An 18,577-nucleotide genomic window follows, 5' to 3' on the forward strand; every position below is an offset into this window, starting at 1 on the left:
CTGAGAGAAGGGGAAGTGACCTATAAAGGTCTTTTCATCTGGACCCCGGATTTAGCCACTGAGCCAGAAGTCCAATATGATGTGAGGTCCTCTGTGTTCTTGATCTGGACCTATATGCTGACCTCTAGCATTCCACAAACTATAAGACCTGTTGGAGCACTGAAATGCTTAAATTAGGGGTAGCATTATAGATATGGAGCTCATCTCGAAGGGGCAATTAAATGAGGAGCCCATTATAGGTGCTGGAGTGAAGAACAACAGAAAAGCAAAACTGGGGTACCCTTGCGTGTCCTGGAGTGATGAGAGTAAGTGCTGAACCAGGGATCCAAGTGAAACCATGAGGGACCAATGCAATCTCCAACTCTCTCAGAGCAGCGGTGGAGGACCAAAGCTCCATCCTCCTGACGCAGCCCAGACCGCCGGGGGCGGTCCCAGCCAGCAGAGGGCAGCAGCTGGGCAGGAGAGTCCTGGCAAGGGCAGCGCGGCGTCGACCGGCTCCAGGGGATATACTCATTTTCAATGTGGGGCGAGGGATTTTTGCGTATCACAACCCGTCGGGCCCCGTTTCGGGGACCGGGTATGTGCGGGGACAGGGGTCGATGCGGAGCACCCGACGCCCCTGGCCAGGGAAGGAGAACGGAGGGGGTCCCGCGGGTACCCAGGAGAGAGGGGAGCTGGGATTCCGCGGCCCTGGGCGGGAACGGACCTCCGCGGCCGCTGCAGCGTCGCTCGCCCCATCCTCGGCCGGCCCCTCTCAGCTCCCCGGGCTTCTCTCACTGGCACGGCGCCCAACTCTCGGGGCCGCGTCAGTGCCGGGCCGCTCGGGTCCCCCTCCAGTCCCCGCTCCGCTTCCGGGGCCACGACTGGTACCCGATATCTGCCAAGGTGTGCCTCTCGCCAACGCTGTCCCGGCCAGGGCGAGCTCTGGCTGGCTGGCTGAGTTCCTCAGGGCAGCGGCGCGCGTTTTCGATCCCGCCGTCGAGGACAGCGGCGGCATCGTGGGCGTGAGCCAGTCCCCGCGGTCGGGGGGAGGACGGGGGCGCCAGACGCACTTGACCGTGGGCCACCAGCTTCCCGGCCGCGCAGCGCGGGCGGCGGGCTTTATGTAAATCGGGGCTGAGCCCAGGCGTCCTAGGTAGGATGGACCAGCCCCCCGCGCCTCTGCCCTCACGTCCAATAAGAAGAGCCCCAGCTTGACACCTGCCTATATACAGGCGAGCGCGCCCCCGGCCCGCGGACCGCGCGCACAGCCCACGCCGCGGGTAAGCGAGACCTCGGCCCGCTTCCATGACTTCCAGTAAGATCGAGATGCCCGGCGAGGTGAAGGCCGACCCCGCCGCCCTCATGGCGTCCCTGCACCTTCTGCCGTCGCCCACGCCCAACCTCGAGATCAAGTACACCAAGGTAAGGCTCCGCAAGGGCCTGCCGTCCACGGAGACTTTCTGGAATCTTCTTTCTTCTCCGTGGTCTCTTGGAGAGGGCGGCGCGACGGGGTCGGGAGCCGGGGTCTCCCCGGCCAGGCTGTCGTCCTCGCGCAGCATTAGGGACACTCTGACCTCAGGGTTGGGGTTTCTGGAGTCCTTCGGGGTCTTGGGCGCCTCGGGGACCCGCCCCAGCCTTTCTCGAGGTTCTGAGGGTCAACGGCTCTTTCCCAAACCGCATCTGCCCCCGCCTTCTGGTCCGATTCTTCGGGTGGGTTCCTATTGCTGCGGGAAAGGCGTCGGCTTTGACTCCTCTAACTGGGAAGAAGCGTTCCTCGCCAGGTTGGCCATGCAGTCTGGCAGTCGGTCTCTTCTCAGCGGTTTGCCTTCAGGGGCCGGTCGGGTTCTCTGCAGCCCGCTCGGTGCGCTGCGAGCGGCTTTCCCGTAGGATCGTCCAAGGCACGCAGCGCTCTGGCCGCTTTTGTAGATATCGTGGAAACCTGGCTGCTGAATACCGTAGATCCAATGTCAGCATTTCATTCAAATTTTGTAGGCTGTGGCAGTTTTCCTGGAAAACTTGAGACGTCTTTAAATTTGTGCAAATTAACGGGTTCGCTTTTGAACTGATTTTTTTTTTTTTTTTTTTTTTTAATAACGAACTCTGGCATCTTCGTTTGGCCAAGCAGGAATTTTTTGTTGTTGCACAGCATAAAAAAGAAATGCGTTCGCCACCTTCATGTAATTAGAATTTGCTTTCCACAAATTCGACATGGAAAAAATGTATTAATTACACACTCTGTGGGATTATGTTATGGCATTAGGGTGGGAGAGGAAGAAATAGATTCGATTTAGAGTAATGTTTCTTGGAATTCCTTTTATAATTGTTTTGTTTGATTTTCTATTCCTTTCAGTTGATTTCTACTCCAGACCTAGTCCTATCAACTTAAACACATACTGCTCACACACAATACAGTTAAAATTGTTTTCCGTCATACATATTACGAGATAAACTAAATATTGTCAATAAGTAAATTGTTTGGTTCTGGCTTAATGCTTGAAAGGGATATTTTTAAAAAATCTATCAGAATATTGAAATTTTACCTGCTGAGTTTTAGGATAAAAATCAAGGTGGTTCGTGTTTTGAATGCCAATTTAGATGGATTTAATGTACCTGTTAGCTTTTTTAGATGGTGTGACAAATTTTTGAAAGCCATTTTAATGAGAGGTCGTTAATGGTTACAACCATTTAAGCATTGTTTGCATAACAATGGTGCCAATGTGTGGCACTTCTCCGCTTTTAGGAACAAGCAGGGAAAGCATGCAGCATAAGAGTTTTGTTTTATGAGGGTCCCTAACCTCTCCAGGCTCTTTAAATAAGACCTTTAAATAAGGTCTTAAGATGCAAGATCCGTGCGGAAGAGAGGACCTCAGATTTGATTTTAGTCGTACTTCGGTTTGGATTTTCTTTAAAGCCCCTGAAAGGAGTTTTAGGTATGCAGTAGGTATCTCGGAATTTAATTTGGAAGCTCTTCCAGTTCTTTTTTTCTCTGACAACCCCCACTTTCTTTTTTCTCTTGTTCTCCCCCAGTAGGAAAGACAACTGATTTATAGCTAATTGAAGCCTTTAATGTGGAGTCTTCCAGCTCAGGGAGACTTATCCAGTATCCACTTTCCCACTTATTACAAAGAAAAACAATCAGAAATGAAATAATGGATTGTAACTTGATTCTTTAATTTGTGGGGAGGAGGCACCTTATTTTAGGTTTGACAAACAACCCTCATAAACACTGAGTAATACTACTCTAAAGGCTAGCTTTTTTCACAAAACCTTGTAAAGTCAGGTATCTGTGAGCATTCCCAGCAGCTTTCCTCCTCAGCTCTTTGGTGAGACTTCTAAATTTTCTGAGACAAGCGGCATGGGCAAGCAGCTTCTTTAACACAAAGAGCAGAGCTGCTCTTTTGGTAGCCAGAGATAGCGGGTAATGATTTTTCTACTTAAAAGGAAAATAAAATTAACGTAGAATTTTTTAACAATTCACTTATGATCAGAAATTCTGTTAGCAATTTTAAGCAGAAGAATGAACAAGATAGAACAGACAGTCCTTTAGGACAGTGATAACACACTCACTAGAATTTTTAGAAAAGTAATAGAGAAAATAATATGCTAGAGGGTTTGTTGAATAACACATAGGAAGGAAGTACAATATTTGTGTCAAAAATGGTACAGGATAAACCTAGATGGATCCTGAATAATTTTTGTCTTGTTAAACATATATATCTTTGGTGAAGGTTATATAATGATAGGATTTTAAAATATGATTTGGGGACCAATATAAAGTGACAACTTACATGTAAATGGTTATATTTTTTGAGAATTTCATGTAGTATACATTTAAAAAACTTTGCACTTTTTTCCCTACCTTTTCTTTCTTCTAAAAGTATTTAACATTTTTTTTAATAAAAGGAGAATGGGGGAGATCAATAGAAGTTACTGCTTTTGTCTGTCTGGTGAAAATGCCCCAGAATTAAAGTTCAGTCCCGAAAGATGCTGAAAGGGCCAGCGATTTTGAATTGACTCTCACGCATTTACATTTAGTTTTTAAAATAAGCCTCTTTCTCTGAAGTACCAACACCTATTCAGGACTAATGATCAATGGCTGTACCTTCTTTGGAATAGGTCTATTTTTATTTCCCTCCTACTGCAGACTAGACACCAAGTTTTTTAAATGTTTCTTTTAAAAACAATATGGTATATTATAAATACATATACATATATATTCTTTTAAAATCGGCAGTACTATGGGTAGTCAGGAAAGACTGATATCTCCACCAACATGAATAGTGAGGGGACCACTTTGAGACCAGGAGAATGTGCACTCTCTTTCTTAGACTGCTTAATAGCTGGCTTAGGAATGTGATTGTTTTCAGCCATGCTTTTATGGTTTTAGCTGTGAATTAAAGATTTTCTGAGTTGTTTTATCGGTCTGATTTTTAAATTTTTTAATACCTGAATATATTATAGGAATACACACATTGTAAAATTGAGGTTCAAACTTTGCTGACTGCCCCTGACTGCAGAGGTGGTGATCTTTTCCAGATTCCCAAGTCATAGGAAACTTTTTGTCTTAATCCCACCCCTACCTTCTCTATTGTCTCTCCCAGTTCTTCTGGCTCTCCCTTCCCCACTTCCCCACTGCACCCTCACCACACACCCACACACCCAAACACACATAAAAGCATTGTGCTATATCTCTGTTGACCACTTTTCCAGTGAGAGTTATGCCCATAACTAACAATAATTAAGGGGTTTTGTTTTCTTCCAGCATTTGATACTGTAGAGAGCTAGAACATAGGGAAGAAGAGGGTTATGGAGGACTGATCCAGTAAACTAGAAGAGAAAAAAATAAAAGGCAATCAGCTGAAAATTAGAGCTATTGTACATTGGGTAACTACTATTTATTCTTTTATTTATTCATTTAACAACCTTTTATTGAATATCTTGTTTTCTGGGATCAATTTCAGTTCAGTTCAAAGGATTTTTAAGTGACCATGTTCCTAACAACGGTGTTTTTCACTATGCTTATTAAGCTGTGGAAGTGTCCTCCTAGGAGCTTAGATAGGGTGCCAAAAGTTGGTTATCAACATGGTAGTAGTTCATTTGATCAATGCAATAATAACAATAAAGATAATACTTATAATACCACTTACATTGTTTATAGGGCCTAATTACTTATCTAGCCTTTCAGCGTATCTTATTTGATCCTTGCAAAACCTTTTGAAGGAGATGGAGTAGGAAGAAGTAAGAATAATTGATAAGGATGAACTTGGCCTTGACTTTTAAAAAACTGATAAAGCTTTCCTCACCATACACTATGCTTTTCCTACGAGTCACATCCTTTTTTTTTTTTTTTTTCTTTAGAGAGTGAGAGTTTAAATCTTTATTTTTGTGTTACTTCTGTTGCAGACATCGAGAGAACATGAACTGTTTTATTCCTCTTAAGAAAAAGATACACTTTGTGGCTTCTGACTCCTTGACTTTAAATTACTGTATTTGACATTACTATCAGTTGGGGGTTTTTTGGTTTCTTTCTTTCCTTCTTTCTCTTTCTTTCTTTCTTTCTTTCTTTCTTTCTTTCTTTCTTTCTTTCTTTCTTTCTTTCCTCCTTCCTCTTCCTTCCTTCCTTCCATTGTGGGGCAAGATTCTTGCCTATCCCAGGGATTTTTTCTCAAAAGATGGTATAAATTTGGTTGCTTCCAAATCTCTGATCAAGATTGTCTGCTTGATCATATGTTGTTAATCAAACTTTGTGTTTGTAGGGGACCTAAGGTTTTCAAAAATATACTTTTCCATGATTGTATCACTTTATGATGTTTGTATTACCTCTATTTAACCCAGGGAAACTAAACAGCTTCCTGGTAGGACTTGAATTAGGTAATTTTTCTGAGGTCCTGTCTGATGCCTCTTACTCTACAGGCAGGAATCATATGGAAGGGCAATTTTGTCCTTTATTTCTATAAGATGAATTATATACATAGTTTCTCTATTTAAGGAAGAAGATTCTCTAAGGGGCCTTTTCTATGAGGTCTGATTTCCTTGTAGCATGGCTTAGGAGAAACCAGACATGCATAATGAGTTGCACTGGACAGTGATTAGCATCATGATCAAACCATGATGAAACCAAAAACATTTCATATATCAATATATGCCATTCTCCCTCAAGTCTTTCTCAGTTGGATAATGAAATGCACATACTGGTGTCTGTTTTTATCTTTTCATTTATCTTAGTAACAGCTTGTAGGGGTCAACAAATTACAGACTGCCTGATGTTGTAAATAAAGTTTTATTGGAACACAACCACAGCCATTTACTTACATACTTTCTGTGGCTGTTTTTGGACTGCAATGGCAGAGTCAAGTAGTTACTGTAGGACTATATGATCCACATTTTGGAAAAAGTTTATAACCCTTTGACTACAAAAGGCTCTGAGTTAAAATAGGCCTTTGTTCACATCTTAGATTTGTGCTTATTAGCTATGTAGGCAGTTAACATTTATTCACCACACAGTGCCAGATATGGTGCCAGATTCTGGAGATGCAGTAGTAAAACAAGTTATGGATGGTATCTCCTCTCCTCTCCTCTCCTCTGTCAGAATTGAGATAATAGCACCTACTTTACATGGTTGTTCTTGTCAGGACTAAGTGAGCAAGTGTGTGAAAGTAAGCAGCATATAAAGACACTCAGCCAAGGGTTAGTTCCATTTTATTTTTGTGTAGAGATGATTATATTTATTCTTTCAAATGAATGGATGTCCATTTTAAAAAGATCAGAATTGTATAAGCAATAAGATTTTCTGAAACAGGTCATTTTTTACTATTTTAATTAGTCATAAAAGTTTAATATTCTGGGTAGCTGTGGAATCCTTACATGTTTACACTGTATTTTCATCAAATGGGATACCTTAAAGGTTTCTCTTTCAAGGACTTGTCTTTACTAAAAAAATTACTAAATTAAACAATTTCCCAGCCAGTATTTTAATAGTCAAATTAGATATCTAACACTTGTGCCAAAATTCTGCATTAATATGCCTCAGTATACCCAGTTGGCTGGGCTTAAATGTTGACTGGCAAAGAGCTGTTTCTGATATTTTAGGTAGTTTGGAAAAAGATGTTGCCAGTTCTTTGGTTCATAGATCTGGGGAGTATGGCAGCATAAGAAGACATTCTCAGAAAGTAAATACCTTTTGGAAATGGGAAGGTACCTGAGTTTATATAATTTAAAATTGAAGAGTCTTTCAGTGGTCCTGATTGCTCAGTTTGGGGGCACCTCACCCTCTAAAAAGTAAAAGCACCACATAGTGACTGTTTTTAAAGTTCTCCTCACATTTCTTTAATTTCTTTATTTGCTGTGACAGGTAATTTCAAAACCAGTCATTTTCCCCTCAAACACCAAATCATTGCACATAGAAGTGATTGCCATAATGTCACCTTGGTTAATTTTTAATTGCCTTTTCAGGCATGTCTTTTGAGCTTTATTACGTTTTGCCTTTCAGACATATGAGGTTATCCAAATTAGAAATTTCTTATCCTTGGCATTTCTCTGTTGCTAGTTTGTCTGCTAGTAAGATGAAGGAGTTATGTTTTAAATTGTTTCCCTTGAGAATCTTAACAATTTCATTTATAGCAAGCTCTGTTGTGTAACAAAATTTGAAAACATTTCCAGCCTTTGAAAATTCCATTTGGAATAATAATTGGGTGCTTTCACCATCTAGACTTTTTCTGGGCTCTTAACAAAACTTCCCTGAGGCTAAACATGGGGATTTATTGACCTCTGTACAATGTGGTTAAAAATTAGTATATCTGTGAGAGAACGTTCTTTTTTTTTGTAAAAGAAGGAAGCTTTCGGGTCTTTTACCTCCAGAAGTAGTTATCTTCTCTGTTTTCTTATCACAGTCTGACCTTTGGAGAGCCAAAGTAACAGTTTCTTTATTCCTAGATCTCTGAAGAGATAAAACTATTGTCCAGTTGAAACTGAAAACACTTATTTAGATAGAATTTAGGACATCCTGGGTATTAAAACACTTTTCAATTTTGGTTATAAACTATGGGGGGAATTCAAAATAATTAAAGATCATGTTTTTATGCATTTTCTCATACATAATCTCATTTTATCTCACCTAAGTCTTCATATTTCAAGTCCAATGACTCGCAGGATATTTTTGCCCCTGGTCATTTTAAGGATTTCTTATAGATTAAACCAAGTCCAATGACTCTCAGGATATTTTTGCCACATTTTAAAGATTTCTTATAGATTAAACCAAGTCAAAAAATGCTATAAGATGTGTGACCCTTTCCACAGTTAGGATGGAACCTACCCCAGTAAGGGATCTGGCAAAATATCGTGAATTTAGTAAACCCACTAAGAGGCAAAAAGTAGCTGTTTCCCTCCTCATGCAGTCCCCACCATTGACATATACCAAGTCTATGGGCCAAGGTGTGTAATGATGGAGGATTTAGGGTGGGAAGGAAGAGGGGAAATAAGCAGACCTTGTTGGGAAGGCAAAATTATGAAAAGCCTTGACAAATCTACAGAGTATAAGTTAAAGTCTTATTTCCCTAGGTGTGAAAATTATGCTCTCTCACTGAATCATTTTTTTGTGAGATTAGGAAATAGTATGAGACTGATTGGTGGAACCTGAAACCAGTGAATTCTTGCCTTGTCTATATTTTAGACTCTGGTACCCTGTATACTAATATAACTTGATTTTTCACAGGAGAGATTATTTAATTGTATTACCTTGGGGTCTTTTTTATTTTTAACTGCAGTCACAGCTGCGCTTTCACTTCCTTGCATTTATTTGCTTATTTATTCATCTGACTTTTATTACAGCCTCTTATGTACAGACTATTGCTAGTCACTGTCTGACACAAAAAGGTACATAGATATGTGCCCTGCCCTGAAGAGGCTGGAGAGGATTCTCACTTGGGTGTGGATGAGGATGTGCACACAGATAACTATGGTGTGTAATAGAAGATGCTGAATGCTTGGCATGAATGCACTTAAGGCACCATGAGGATTCAGAAGGTAAAAAAATGTTTCAGGCTCAGCATATCAAGAGCACACTGTATTGTTGGACATACAGGGAGAAGAAATCAAATATTTCAATCATATAGGAGAATGTAGACAGTATAACAAATCTGTGTACATATACCAAGATTTGTTTGTTCTCAACTATTTGCAATATTTGCTTCCAATTTTTCTTCAAGAAATACGTTGAAGCTCCTCCTACGAACTTCTCCCATTCTGCTCCCTCCTCCCCTTCCTTTCTCAGAGGAATTTGACATTTACCTTTCCCATCAGTGTATGTATTCATACATGTTTGCATATTCATAAATAATATATACTATTGTCTTGCTGCTAGATCTTTTTATATAAGTGGTACCATGCCGTAGGTATTCTTCTGCAATTTGCTTTATTTGCTTAGCATAGTTTTTTCAAGATTTATCCATGTTGGTGGATGTACTTGTAATTTAGTTGTTGTCAGCATAGTATCACATTTTTTGAATATATCACAATTTTAATTTATGCTAATATTGATAAATGTCAATACTTCTAGCATTTTGCTATTTCAGTAAACATTCTTTGACATATCTCCTTATCTCCCTGAGTGAGAGACTTTCTAGGATATTGTTGGGTCATGGATGTATCTACAACTTATTTAGGGATTTCCAGATTCTGTCCAAAACATACTAGTTTCCACAGCCTCTATCAGTATGTCAGATTCCCCATTTACTCTATATCCTCACTTATACTTGGAGTTCTTTTACTTATTGAATTTTGCCAAACTGATGAATGTGAAATGTTATCTCATTACTGTTTTAATTTGCTGTTCATTGATTTCTTGTGAGTTTGAACATCTTTTCATATGTTTATTGGGCATTTGGCTTTCCTCCTTTGTGAGTTGGCTAGTATTTCATTTGCTCATTTGTTTGTATATGTGTGTGTTTACTGGTTTGTAGCACTTTTTATATATTAAGGATTATAATCTTTTGACAGTCATACTCTGTGAACATTTTCTCTCCCCCCCCCCCACCATTGTGCTTTTTCTTTCTCCTCTTTCTTCTTTTGGGAAAACTGTCAAATAGTTTTAAATGGAAACAGAGAGGAACTTTTCTGGTTTTTTTTTTTCTTTATGTTTTTTAGTGCTTTTACTGTCTTCTTTAAGAAATCTACCCTTATTCTGAGTTTTTGAAGACATTCTTCTACATAGTCTTCTGAAAGTTTATTTTTATTATTTAAAATTTTACCTTTTACATTTGCATTTTAGTTTGTCTGTAATTGGTGTTTGTTCTCAATAATGACACAGATAAATTTTAAAGACAAATGTTGTAATGTATAGGAAAGCCAAATGATATTAATATGTAAAGAATTTTTCAAAGTTGTGTTTTATGCATTTATGCAATTTTGGAATACAATTAGGAGAACCAGAGTTTTTCACTGTTTGCTCTTGGTTTATAGGACTGGAGAAAACTGGAGCGGTGACAATATAATGTGAAAAATAAGTTTTAATCGACAGACCTTTTTCTTGACTAATTAATTCAGTACTCTGCTTCATCCTGGTAGTTTAAAGAATTTAAATGATTCCTTAGCACCAGGCTTGAAAATAACATTACTCTGCATTTTGTTAATGTTTGAACTCGTTGTGTTTTAAACTTAAAGCTGGTGTTATACATTCACCTTTGTATTTGGATTTTATAGGTTATTTGATCCATGCATGTATGTCTAATTCTAAAGAAGCTACTGAGGAATAAAATTCTTCAACCTTAAGACTGAATCTAGCCCTTCTGTGCATATTACTTATGTAATACCTAACAAATTTAGCCCCACACTTATTTTTTTAGTATGAACACAGTCTCTGAATGCCCTTGTTAATTCTTGTGCTACTCCTAAAATGTGCAGCTTTTGCCTTGAATTATATTTTCTGTTTAATTCTCTACTTCTAAACTGTCCTAGATTGTAAACTCTTATTCTTCTTGTTATTTCCAAAGCATCTAGCTCAGTGTCTCACAGTGTAAATGCTTGGGAAATGTTTACTAAATGAATACTTTTTATATTTTATTATCGTTAATAGATAGTAGAGGCAATTACCCTTTTCATAGCTTAATATTAATTAATATATTTAATTAATGCTACAGTTTCCAAAGTACTTTTCATGTGTGATTTCTTTTAATAATTGTGGCAGTCCTATGATGTGAGTATTACATTAATACTCCTGTTTTATAAGTGAGAAAATCAACCATAATAAAGTTAAATGATTTTTCCAGGATCAATAGCTAGCAGGTGGCAATTCCAGGACTCAATCATTTTCCTTCCCTGCCCAGAACAACAGAAACAAGCACAAAAACCACAACAAAGACAATGAAATTTGAACTATTAGCCTAAAACACTGCTGAGTATTTTATAGGATAGTATCCCAAACTTACTTCTCTGACACAAATCCCAACCTTAGGTCAAGTTGGTATTGTTGTAACTGTCATTAGAAAGAGTTTCAACTTGTAAAGATGAGAATGTTTTCAAACAAACAAAAAAGTTGATATAATCAACACTTTTAGGTATTAATCAGCAAGGTAGGTGTGATTCTTCAGGCTATACAAGGAAAGAGCTCTATTTTTGGTTTTTCATTGGTTAGGAAGTCACACATGATCCTTAATCACACCTGCTTTTTTGTGTTTTCATTCGAAAAGTGCTTTTCTTTGGTATGGTTATTCAGATTCACTTGGGATGAGGGTGTATAAGACTGTTGAAAGTGAATATATTTCACATTCTTTCTAATGCTTTCTCTCCCCTTCATAGGCCATCATTTTGTGTTACCTGACTATAACCTATGCAGGAGAGGCATTTGCCAGAAACAGTTGAGTGGATATATTCCATCTTGTTTTTTATGAGCAACCATTGCTCCCCAAGGCTTAAGTACTATTAGATTCATCTATTACATGTAACCTCTTCGAGGATACAGAATAAATAGAATGGTCCCCCAGAAATTCATGCAACATCCAAACTTTAACAGTGCCTCTCTTACAGAGGTTAGTGGTGATTGGGATGCACAATTAATGTTTCATTGTAAATAGCTCAAAAGAAACTATGGACAAGTGGTCTCCTTTAAACCATGTCTAAGAGTCTCCAGATTTCAGTCTTCACTTTTAGAGAGAATACATTTCTCTTTCTTCTCTACTTCCCATTCAGACATCCCTTCTTCTCACCTTTTTCATCTCCTTTTTTAATTTTTATGCATTTGTGCTTCTCTCCCGCTTCCCTAAGTATTTCTCTCAGACAGGCCCTTGATGACCCGCATTTCTTGGTTAGACTCATTTACCTGTTTTCATTTTCATTCACAACCTGGTTAGTTGTGCCAGGGAACCTTTGTAGTCGGCTCTTCCAGATGTTGGTCTAAATGGTCCTTAGGGAGACCAGAAGCAATGAACCTGGAGTAACCACATTTGACTTCTGTGAGCCCTCTTGAGAATCTAGTAATTACTTAATGGATTGAATTGGTGACACATACTATTCCAGATAACAGCCTGGGTTGCATTAAATTAACCTTCACAAATGGGTATTTATTGGGGTACTCTTAAAAGACTACACATGTTGGCTATAATTGCTCTTCCATGTTTCTCTATGCTAATAGGTATTTGTCCTGAGTGAAATTTTTCTCAGATTAGAGCCCGGGTGGTAGTTCTAGCCATTCAGTGATGTGTGTCATTGTGTTCAGCACATTGAGCATAAATCCTGTCTTGTAAACAGCAGGGAGACTAATGAGGTTTGCCCACATTCTGGTATCATTACCAGGAATTCCAACAGAGAAAAAGAGAAGGTTTAGAAAAGAAGCACACAAAACAGGGTGATTTTTGGAACTCTTGATGATCCAAATTAAGGAGAGAGATTATTGCTCGACATTCAGTATAGACACATGTATACAAATATGGGTACGTAAACAACACTTAGCCAAAAAAACCCAAAAAGCAAAAAACCCAAACATTCTGCCCTTAACGAACATCGGCAAAGTCAGTGACTTAGTTCTACAGAGAGCAAGTGAGGGACTTATTTATGAGTGTCTGTAGTTGTGAATGCTATAGCAGGGACGGCTGTTGAAATAACGCAGCTGTTAAAATGATAGCACACTTTTTGCTTTCTTGGAACGCCTCGTCATTAACAGCCAACTAAAATTTCACATCATTTTTTTGTCTTACAATTTTTAGAGTGATTCTGCCATTATTTTTGTAGTCACAAATGACTTCTGAACACAACTCTCTTGTGAGAAACCTTTCACATGTGTTTTTAAAGGTTTATTTCAGATTTTTATTATTGTTACTGCTCAGTAACTTATGTGTTTGATAATGTCAAATCAAGTGATACGGTTATTGCGTAATGCCTAGACTGCTTTATCTTCCTGCATTTGAATTTTCATGAAAGCTGATACCATGGCACAAAATGTGGTTGACACATCTCTGTCTTTGAGAAAAATGAGTAAATGGATGAATACTAGAAAATAATACAGTCTTATTCCACTTGCAGTTACTAATAGAATGCTAAGACTAGAAAATTAATTCCAGGTAAAGTGTCTTGAAAATGAATATCTTTCTTTCCTTAAAGAGTGTGTGTGCTTCTTCTCTCTCTTTCTCAGTATCTTTCTCCCTCTCAGTGTCTCTCTCTCTTTTCTGATAGGAATCTCCCCACTCCACTCCCACACACTTACCCCTTCCTTTGAAATAGAATCCCCTCATGGTGCATTGTGGAGCAGTGAACAAGGCAGCAGTATGAGCATTACAACACCTCTGTTCTGATCCCTGCTCTGCTGTGGATATATGCTCATTTAGCAGTTCTTTGTACATGTAGGCACACAACAAATACTCACTGAATTAATGAATGAACAAATTAGTTGATCACTTACTGAGTACTTCTATACTAGACTCTGAGGATCTGAAAATGCTTTGTGATACTGGATAAGTTATGTAAATTCCTTGAACATCATTTTTATTACTTATAAAGTGATAGGGTGGAATGAGATGTTTGTTTATTAACCCACCTGGTAGTTATGAAAACAGTTGGGTTAGAAGAGCTGTAGGAGGAGTTCCCATCGTGGCTCAACGGTTAACGAAACTGACAAGTATCCATGAAGATACAGGTTCGATCCCTGGCCTTGCTCAGTGGGTTAAGGATCTGGCATTGCTGTGAGCTGTGGTGTAGGTCTCAGACTCGGCTTGGATCCTGTGTTGCTGTGGCTGTGGTATAGGCCGGCAGGTAAAGCTACACTTTAATCCCTAGCCTGGGAGCCTCCATATACCACAGGTGCAGCCCTAAAAAGACCAAAAACAAAACAAAACAAAACAAAACAAAACAAAAAACAGCTGTAAGATATCTCTTCAGAACTCTGATTTTTTGGGTCTCCAAACCTGGGATTATGACAGCATAAGAAAAATACCAAACTTGTTTGTATATCTAGTTACATTCTTTCTGGGACCCCAAATTTTCACCCAGAACAATGTTGTATACAGTATTTTCCCTCAATGTCCTTATAATTACCAAAAACTGGTCCACAGAAATCTCTGCTAATGATTTTCCTTTTATAAATGAGTGATTAGCGGTGTCATAAAGATCCACTGGAAATTTCCTTTTTACCGAACACTCAGAGTACTTGAAATTAGAGCATTCTCCCAGAGAACTCCTCCTTTAAACCTTAGGGAACATCAATTTTAATACTTGGTAATAGTGGTAGAAAGAAAAAGCTTATTGGCACTTTTCCTTCAAACCATTTTGGCAGCTTCTATCTCGGCCTAAGCTCATGAAAACCATGGTGAGTCGGGTCAGCTCTTTGGAGAGGGAACTGTCAGAAGCTTATGGCTTTTCACTTGAGTCTAATAGAGACTTAGTACTTTGCAGGTCAGTGCCACTGCTATTTGTCTTTGACCCAAGAGATCTGGAGTTCTTCACATCAAAACCCCATCTTGCTGAGCAGAGATCAAACGTAGGAAGGTAAGGATTCTTCCAGTGATTTATCATGCCAGGGAGAGTGATCAAGCCATATGGGGCCACTGCAAATGAAATTGACATTCCGGCAGTTTCTCATATAGGTATCACATGTAGTTATGGCTAGCTTTTCTTGTAGAGGAATTCCGGGTCAAGTGGCAGCTTTCAAGTGGCATTTCTTAGCAGATCTTACCTCCAACGTGCAGTTTATTTCAAAATCAAGTCCTAGCAAGATTTTCCTAACATTTTATGTAAATGGCAAAAAGGAGATTTCTTGACCAAATATTTGAAGGTTAATTTGAGCTTTTCATTTCACGTTTCTGTCTTTTTCTGAAAAGGTACCTATTAAAAGAGAGGAAGGAAGGGAGGAAGGAAAAGAAAAATTAAGGTGGTTTGAGGTCTATAAAAAAAACATGCTTCCTAAATATTATATGGGACTTTAAGGTAATGAAATTGCCTATAAGCTATACACAGTTAGGCTCATTAGTTCATCATATTTTATTAACTCAGGGATTCAGGAATGAAATATTACAAATATTACAATCCAATTCCCTGGGATAGGGAAGGCATCAGGTAGACCTTTCTATATTTTTTGTAATGGCCAAGAGCAAAGAGGAAGAATTTAATCATTTAAGTACAAAATAGGTATTATTATGTTTGAAACTACTTACAATATTTAAGTCAAGGACATAAATTTTATTTTTAATTGAAAGAAAAAAATTCAGTAACCCCTCTGTTCACTCAACTATTTATTTATATCAACAGATACATGAAAATGTTTGTGCAACATAAAGTTCAGCTTGTTGTTTGTTTACTGTCACAAGCACATATTTATTCTCCTGTGGAGAAATCACTCATTTATTGGTTCAAAGGCCTCTTCAACCTTAGGCTATGCACTGGGTGTTTCAACTCCTCTTTGCACAGGTTGTTTGCTTTGTAACATAAATGAATGCTGATATTGGCCTTTAAATGTGGTAGTTCGTGATACTAACTTCTAATTCAGCTGAAGATACTGGATGTCACTTTTGTGTTTTACTTTTTCTTAGTGAGAAAAATTACTGTGAATGGAATGGGCTTTGGTGACCAGAATTAGGTCTTAGCCTGTAGTCAAAATTCACTCAATTTCCTGAGTTATCAATGTATCTGTTTATTCACTGGGAATTATTATTCTGATGGATGAACTACTTCAGATCTGCAGGGAGCAAGTTTAAGTATAGCAATAAAATAGACTTTCTTTCAGTTTTCATCCTTGGCATCCTTGGAACATGTACAACATCCATGAAAACCTTGTAGGGTTGCCAGATAAAATAGAGATCATCTAGTTAAATTTGAATTTTAAGTAAATAATATAAAACATAAGTGAATATAAGTATGCCCTATGATTTACCAGTGATTTGGGACATCCTTACACTGAAATTTAATGCATTGTTTTTCTGAAATTCATGTTAACTGGGCATCCTGTATTTTTTTTATTTGCTAAAACTGGTAACTCTAAACTCTTACACACATGGTTTGTGATTTTTATCTGTGACCAGCAAATAAACTTAATGTGAAATTAATTGGCAATAAAACCACAAATCAAAGTAATCCTTTAAAATTATTGCACTCGAATAATGAAAAAGAGTGTAGTAGAAAAGCTTTATTCCTAGCCATACTAGTGAATAAATGTGGCAACTAGGCCCATTGTAAGACAACTTAATCTCCTAAATGAATTGCTCCAACCTTTTAATTCAAAATCATACAAACAAAAACACTGAGATAAGCTGGGTGCTTTTTCAAATGGGGACTCCCATGGCTTTGAAAATAAACACTTCAGTCTCCTTCCCCCAACACCCACACCCACACTCACTAGCCTTTCTGATGTCTTCCATTTGCAAATGAACAGACTGAATTCTGAGAAAGACAGAAGACTAATTAAACCTAGGGAAGATAGGCAAAGAACATTTGTTTCCAAGCAGAAGACAAAAAGAAATCAAGTCACATTCTGCTTTCTGAGGACTGACAGAAGGGTTTTAAAGCCCTCCCAAAGTTTCTACTCTACTGCTCAGAGCCTTTCAGAGCCAGGCCACCATGGTGTGTTTGAACCAGCTTGCATTAGTCTGTCTTCATGGCCCAGTCAGAAAAAGGTCATCATCAGAAATTCTGAGAGATCAGTCAATGTATAGGATGGCCTTCGCCATCTTTACCTTCTTCTATCCTTTTGCCCTATGTGTCTCTCATGGTTTGGTAAGAGTCTTACTAGCTATAGAAAGAAGGATAAATGAATGAATAAACAAACACAGAACAAGGAGAGCCTAGTTTTTTAAGAGCACTAATAAATTGCCTTGAATTGATGGTTTACATGGAGAATCCGAATCAGTTAGAAGTTTGAGTTTTCACTCTACCAGGATGTTCAGTAATCCAGTACCTTATTTAGTTCTTATAACCACTGGATGAGGTGATTTTTCTCATCATATTTTATAGGTGAGAAAACTGAGTCACAGAAAGATTAAATGACACACCTAAGTCACATCATTTAGTAATTTTCATACATGTAGAAATTTGATCCTTAAAGAAATAGTTTGAAAACAGTGGGGAGGCAGAATTTGATTTGTGGACCCCTAAGAAGACCAAAAAGACCTCCATGATATTCAGCATAGGCACTATGTCAAACCTGGTGGTATGACTAAGGGAGGCTGGGGAAATGAGACAGTTTACGTCTGGTAGTAATATCCTGCTGTAGTCCTTGGAATCCTGAATTGACTACAACACTAGGTCTACCCTAATCTGTATCACAGGTTCTTGGAATTACCTCAAAGCCCTTTAATCTGAAAGATCCAAGCAGCCTCATTCTGGAAAAGAAACCCCTCTACCCCCAATACCCATCCCATACCTCCCTCTGGTTCACTTGGATCTAGCCTTGTCCTCTGAAGGTCGGCCAAACTGAACTGTCCTCTGGGGAACATGACTAATGACCTTTTGTCTCTGTGTTCTCATCAGTTTCCTTTCACTTTCAGAAACAGACCTTGAGGTTAGATGGGTATGTGAGAAGCTGGGTGGATCATTGCTACCTAACTGCTAATGTCCTAATTGATTTCTCTTTACCACACTAACACAATTTGTGTAATCTTTGTGTGTTAGTGTAATGTGTTGTGCATACAGAATTTATTTTAAAATGCACTGGCACAATCACATTAGATTAATATTTTAGAGATGTTTAAAAATGTGTCTAGTTTCTCAATTCCTTTGACTTTGTGCTATCTTCATACTTTGAAAATCTAGTTTGCAGTTTTGTTTTGTTTTTTTTTTTCTATTGAAGTCTTTTGTTTTTTTTTCCTGCCTTTCAGCCTAGGACTCAGGATAAGTGGGATTCAGGGCATACAGTATTGGGTCCATTATTTAAAACTTTTAAGTGATTTAAAATTAAGTTTGATAAACTAGTCCTTGTCAAAGTAGGCTTTGTAAAACCATGCTTTTTGCCGGTAAGAGATTACACCTATTGAACAAAGGCCGTGTCTCCATAATATCAAAACATTGACTTTAAAGCAAAAAATGCAATCAATCATCTAGGTGTTTTCCTATACAATGCCATTTGGGTGTTTTTTCACTTTTTGGCCAGATGTTTTGGCGTGAAGCAAAGCGAAGAATGGAAGGC

At 38.6% G+C, this 18,577-nt stretch overlaps 1 protein-coding gene across 3 annotated transcripts in view; it reads left to right on the forward strand.

Moving 5' to 3' along the window:
* The window catches only part of ALDH1A2 (aldehyde dehydrogenase 1 family member A2), a 104,338-nt gene continuing 86,322 nt past the window's right edge, over positions 562-18,577 (forward strand). The window contains exons 1-2 of one of the 3 annotated variants that reach the window (XM_021094606.1): positions 562-577; positions 1,215-1,404. In XM_021094606.1, coding sequence (XP_020950265.1) covers positions 1,288-1,404 — 117 coding nt within the window. In that variant the 5' untranslated portion in view covers positions 562-577; positions 1,215-1,287. The other 2 variants (XM_021094598.1, XM_021094609.1) reach the window with 2 other exon arrangements.

This window comes from Sus scrofa, chromosome 1, assembly GCF_000003025.6.
Source record: "Sus scrofa isolate TJ Tabasco breed Duroc chromosome 1, Sscrofa11.1, whole genome shotgun sequence".
Classification (NCBI taxonomy): Eukaryota; Metazoa; Chordata; class Mammalia; order Artiodactyla; family Suidae; genus Sus; species Sus scrofa.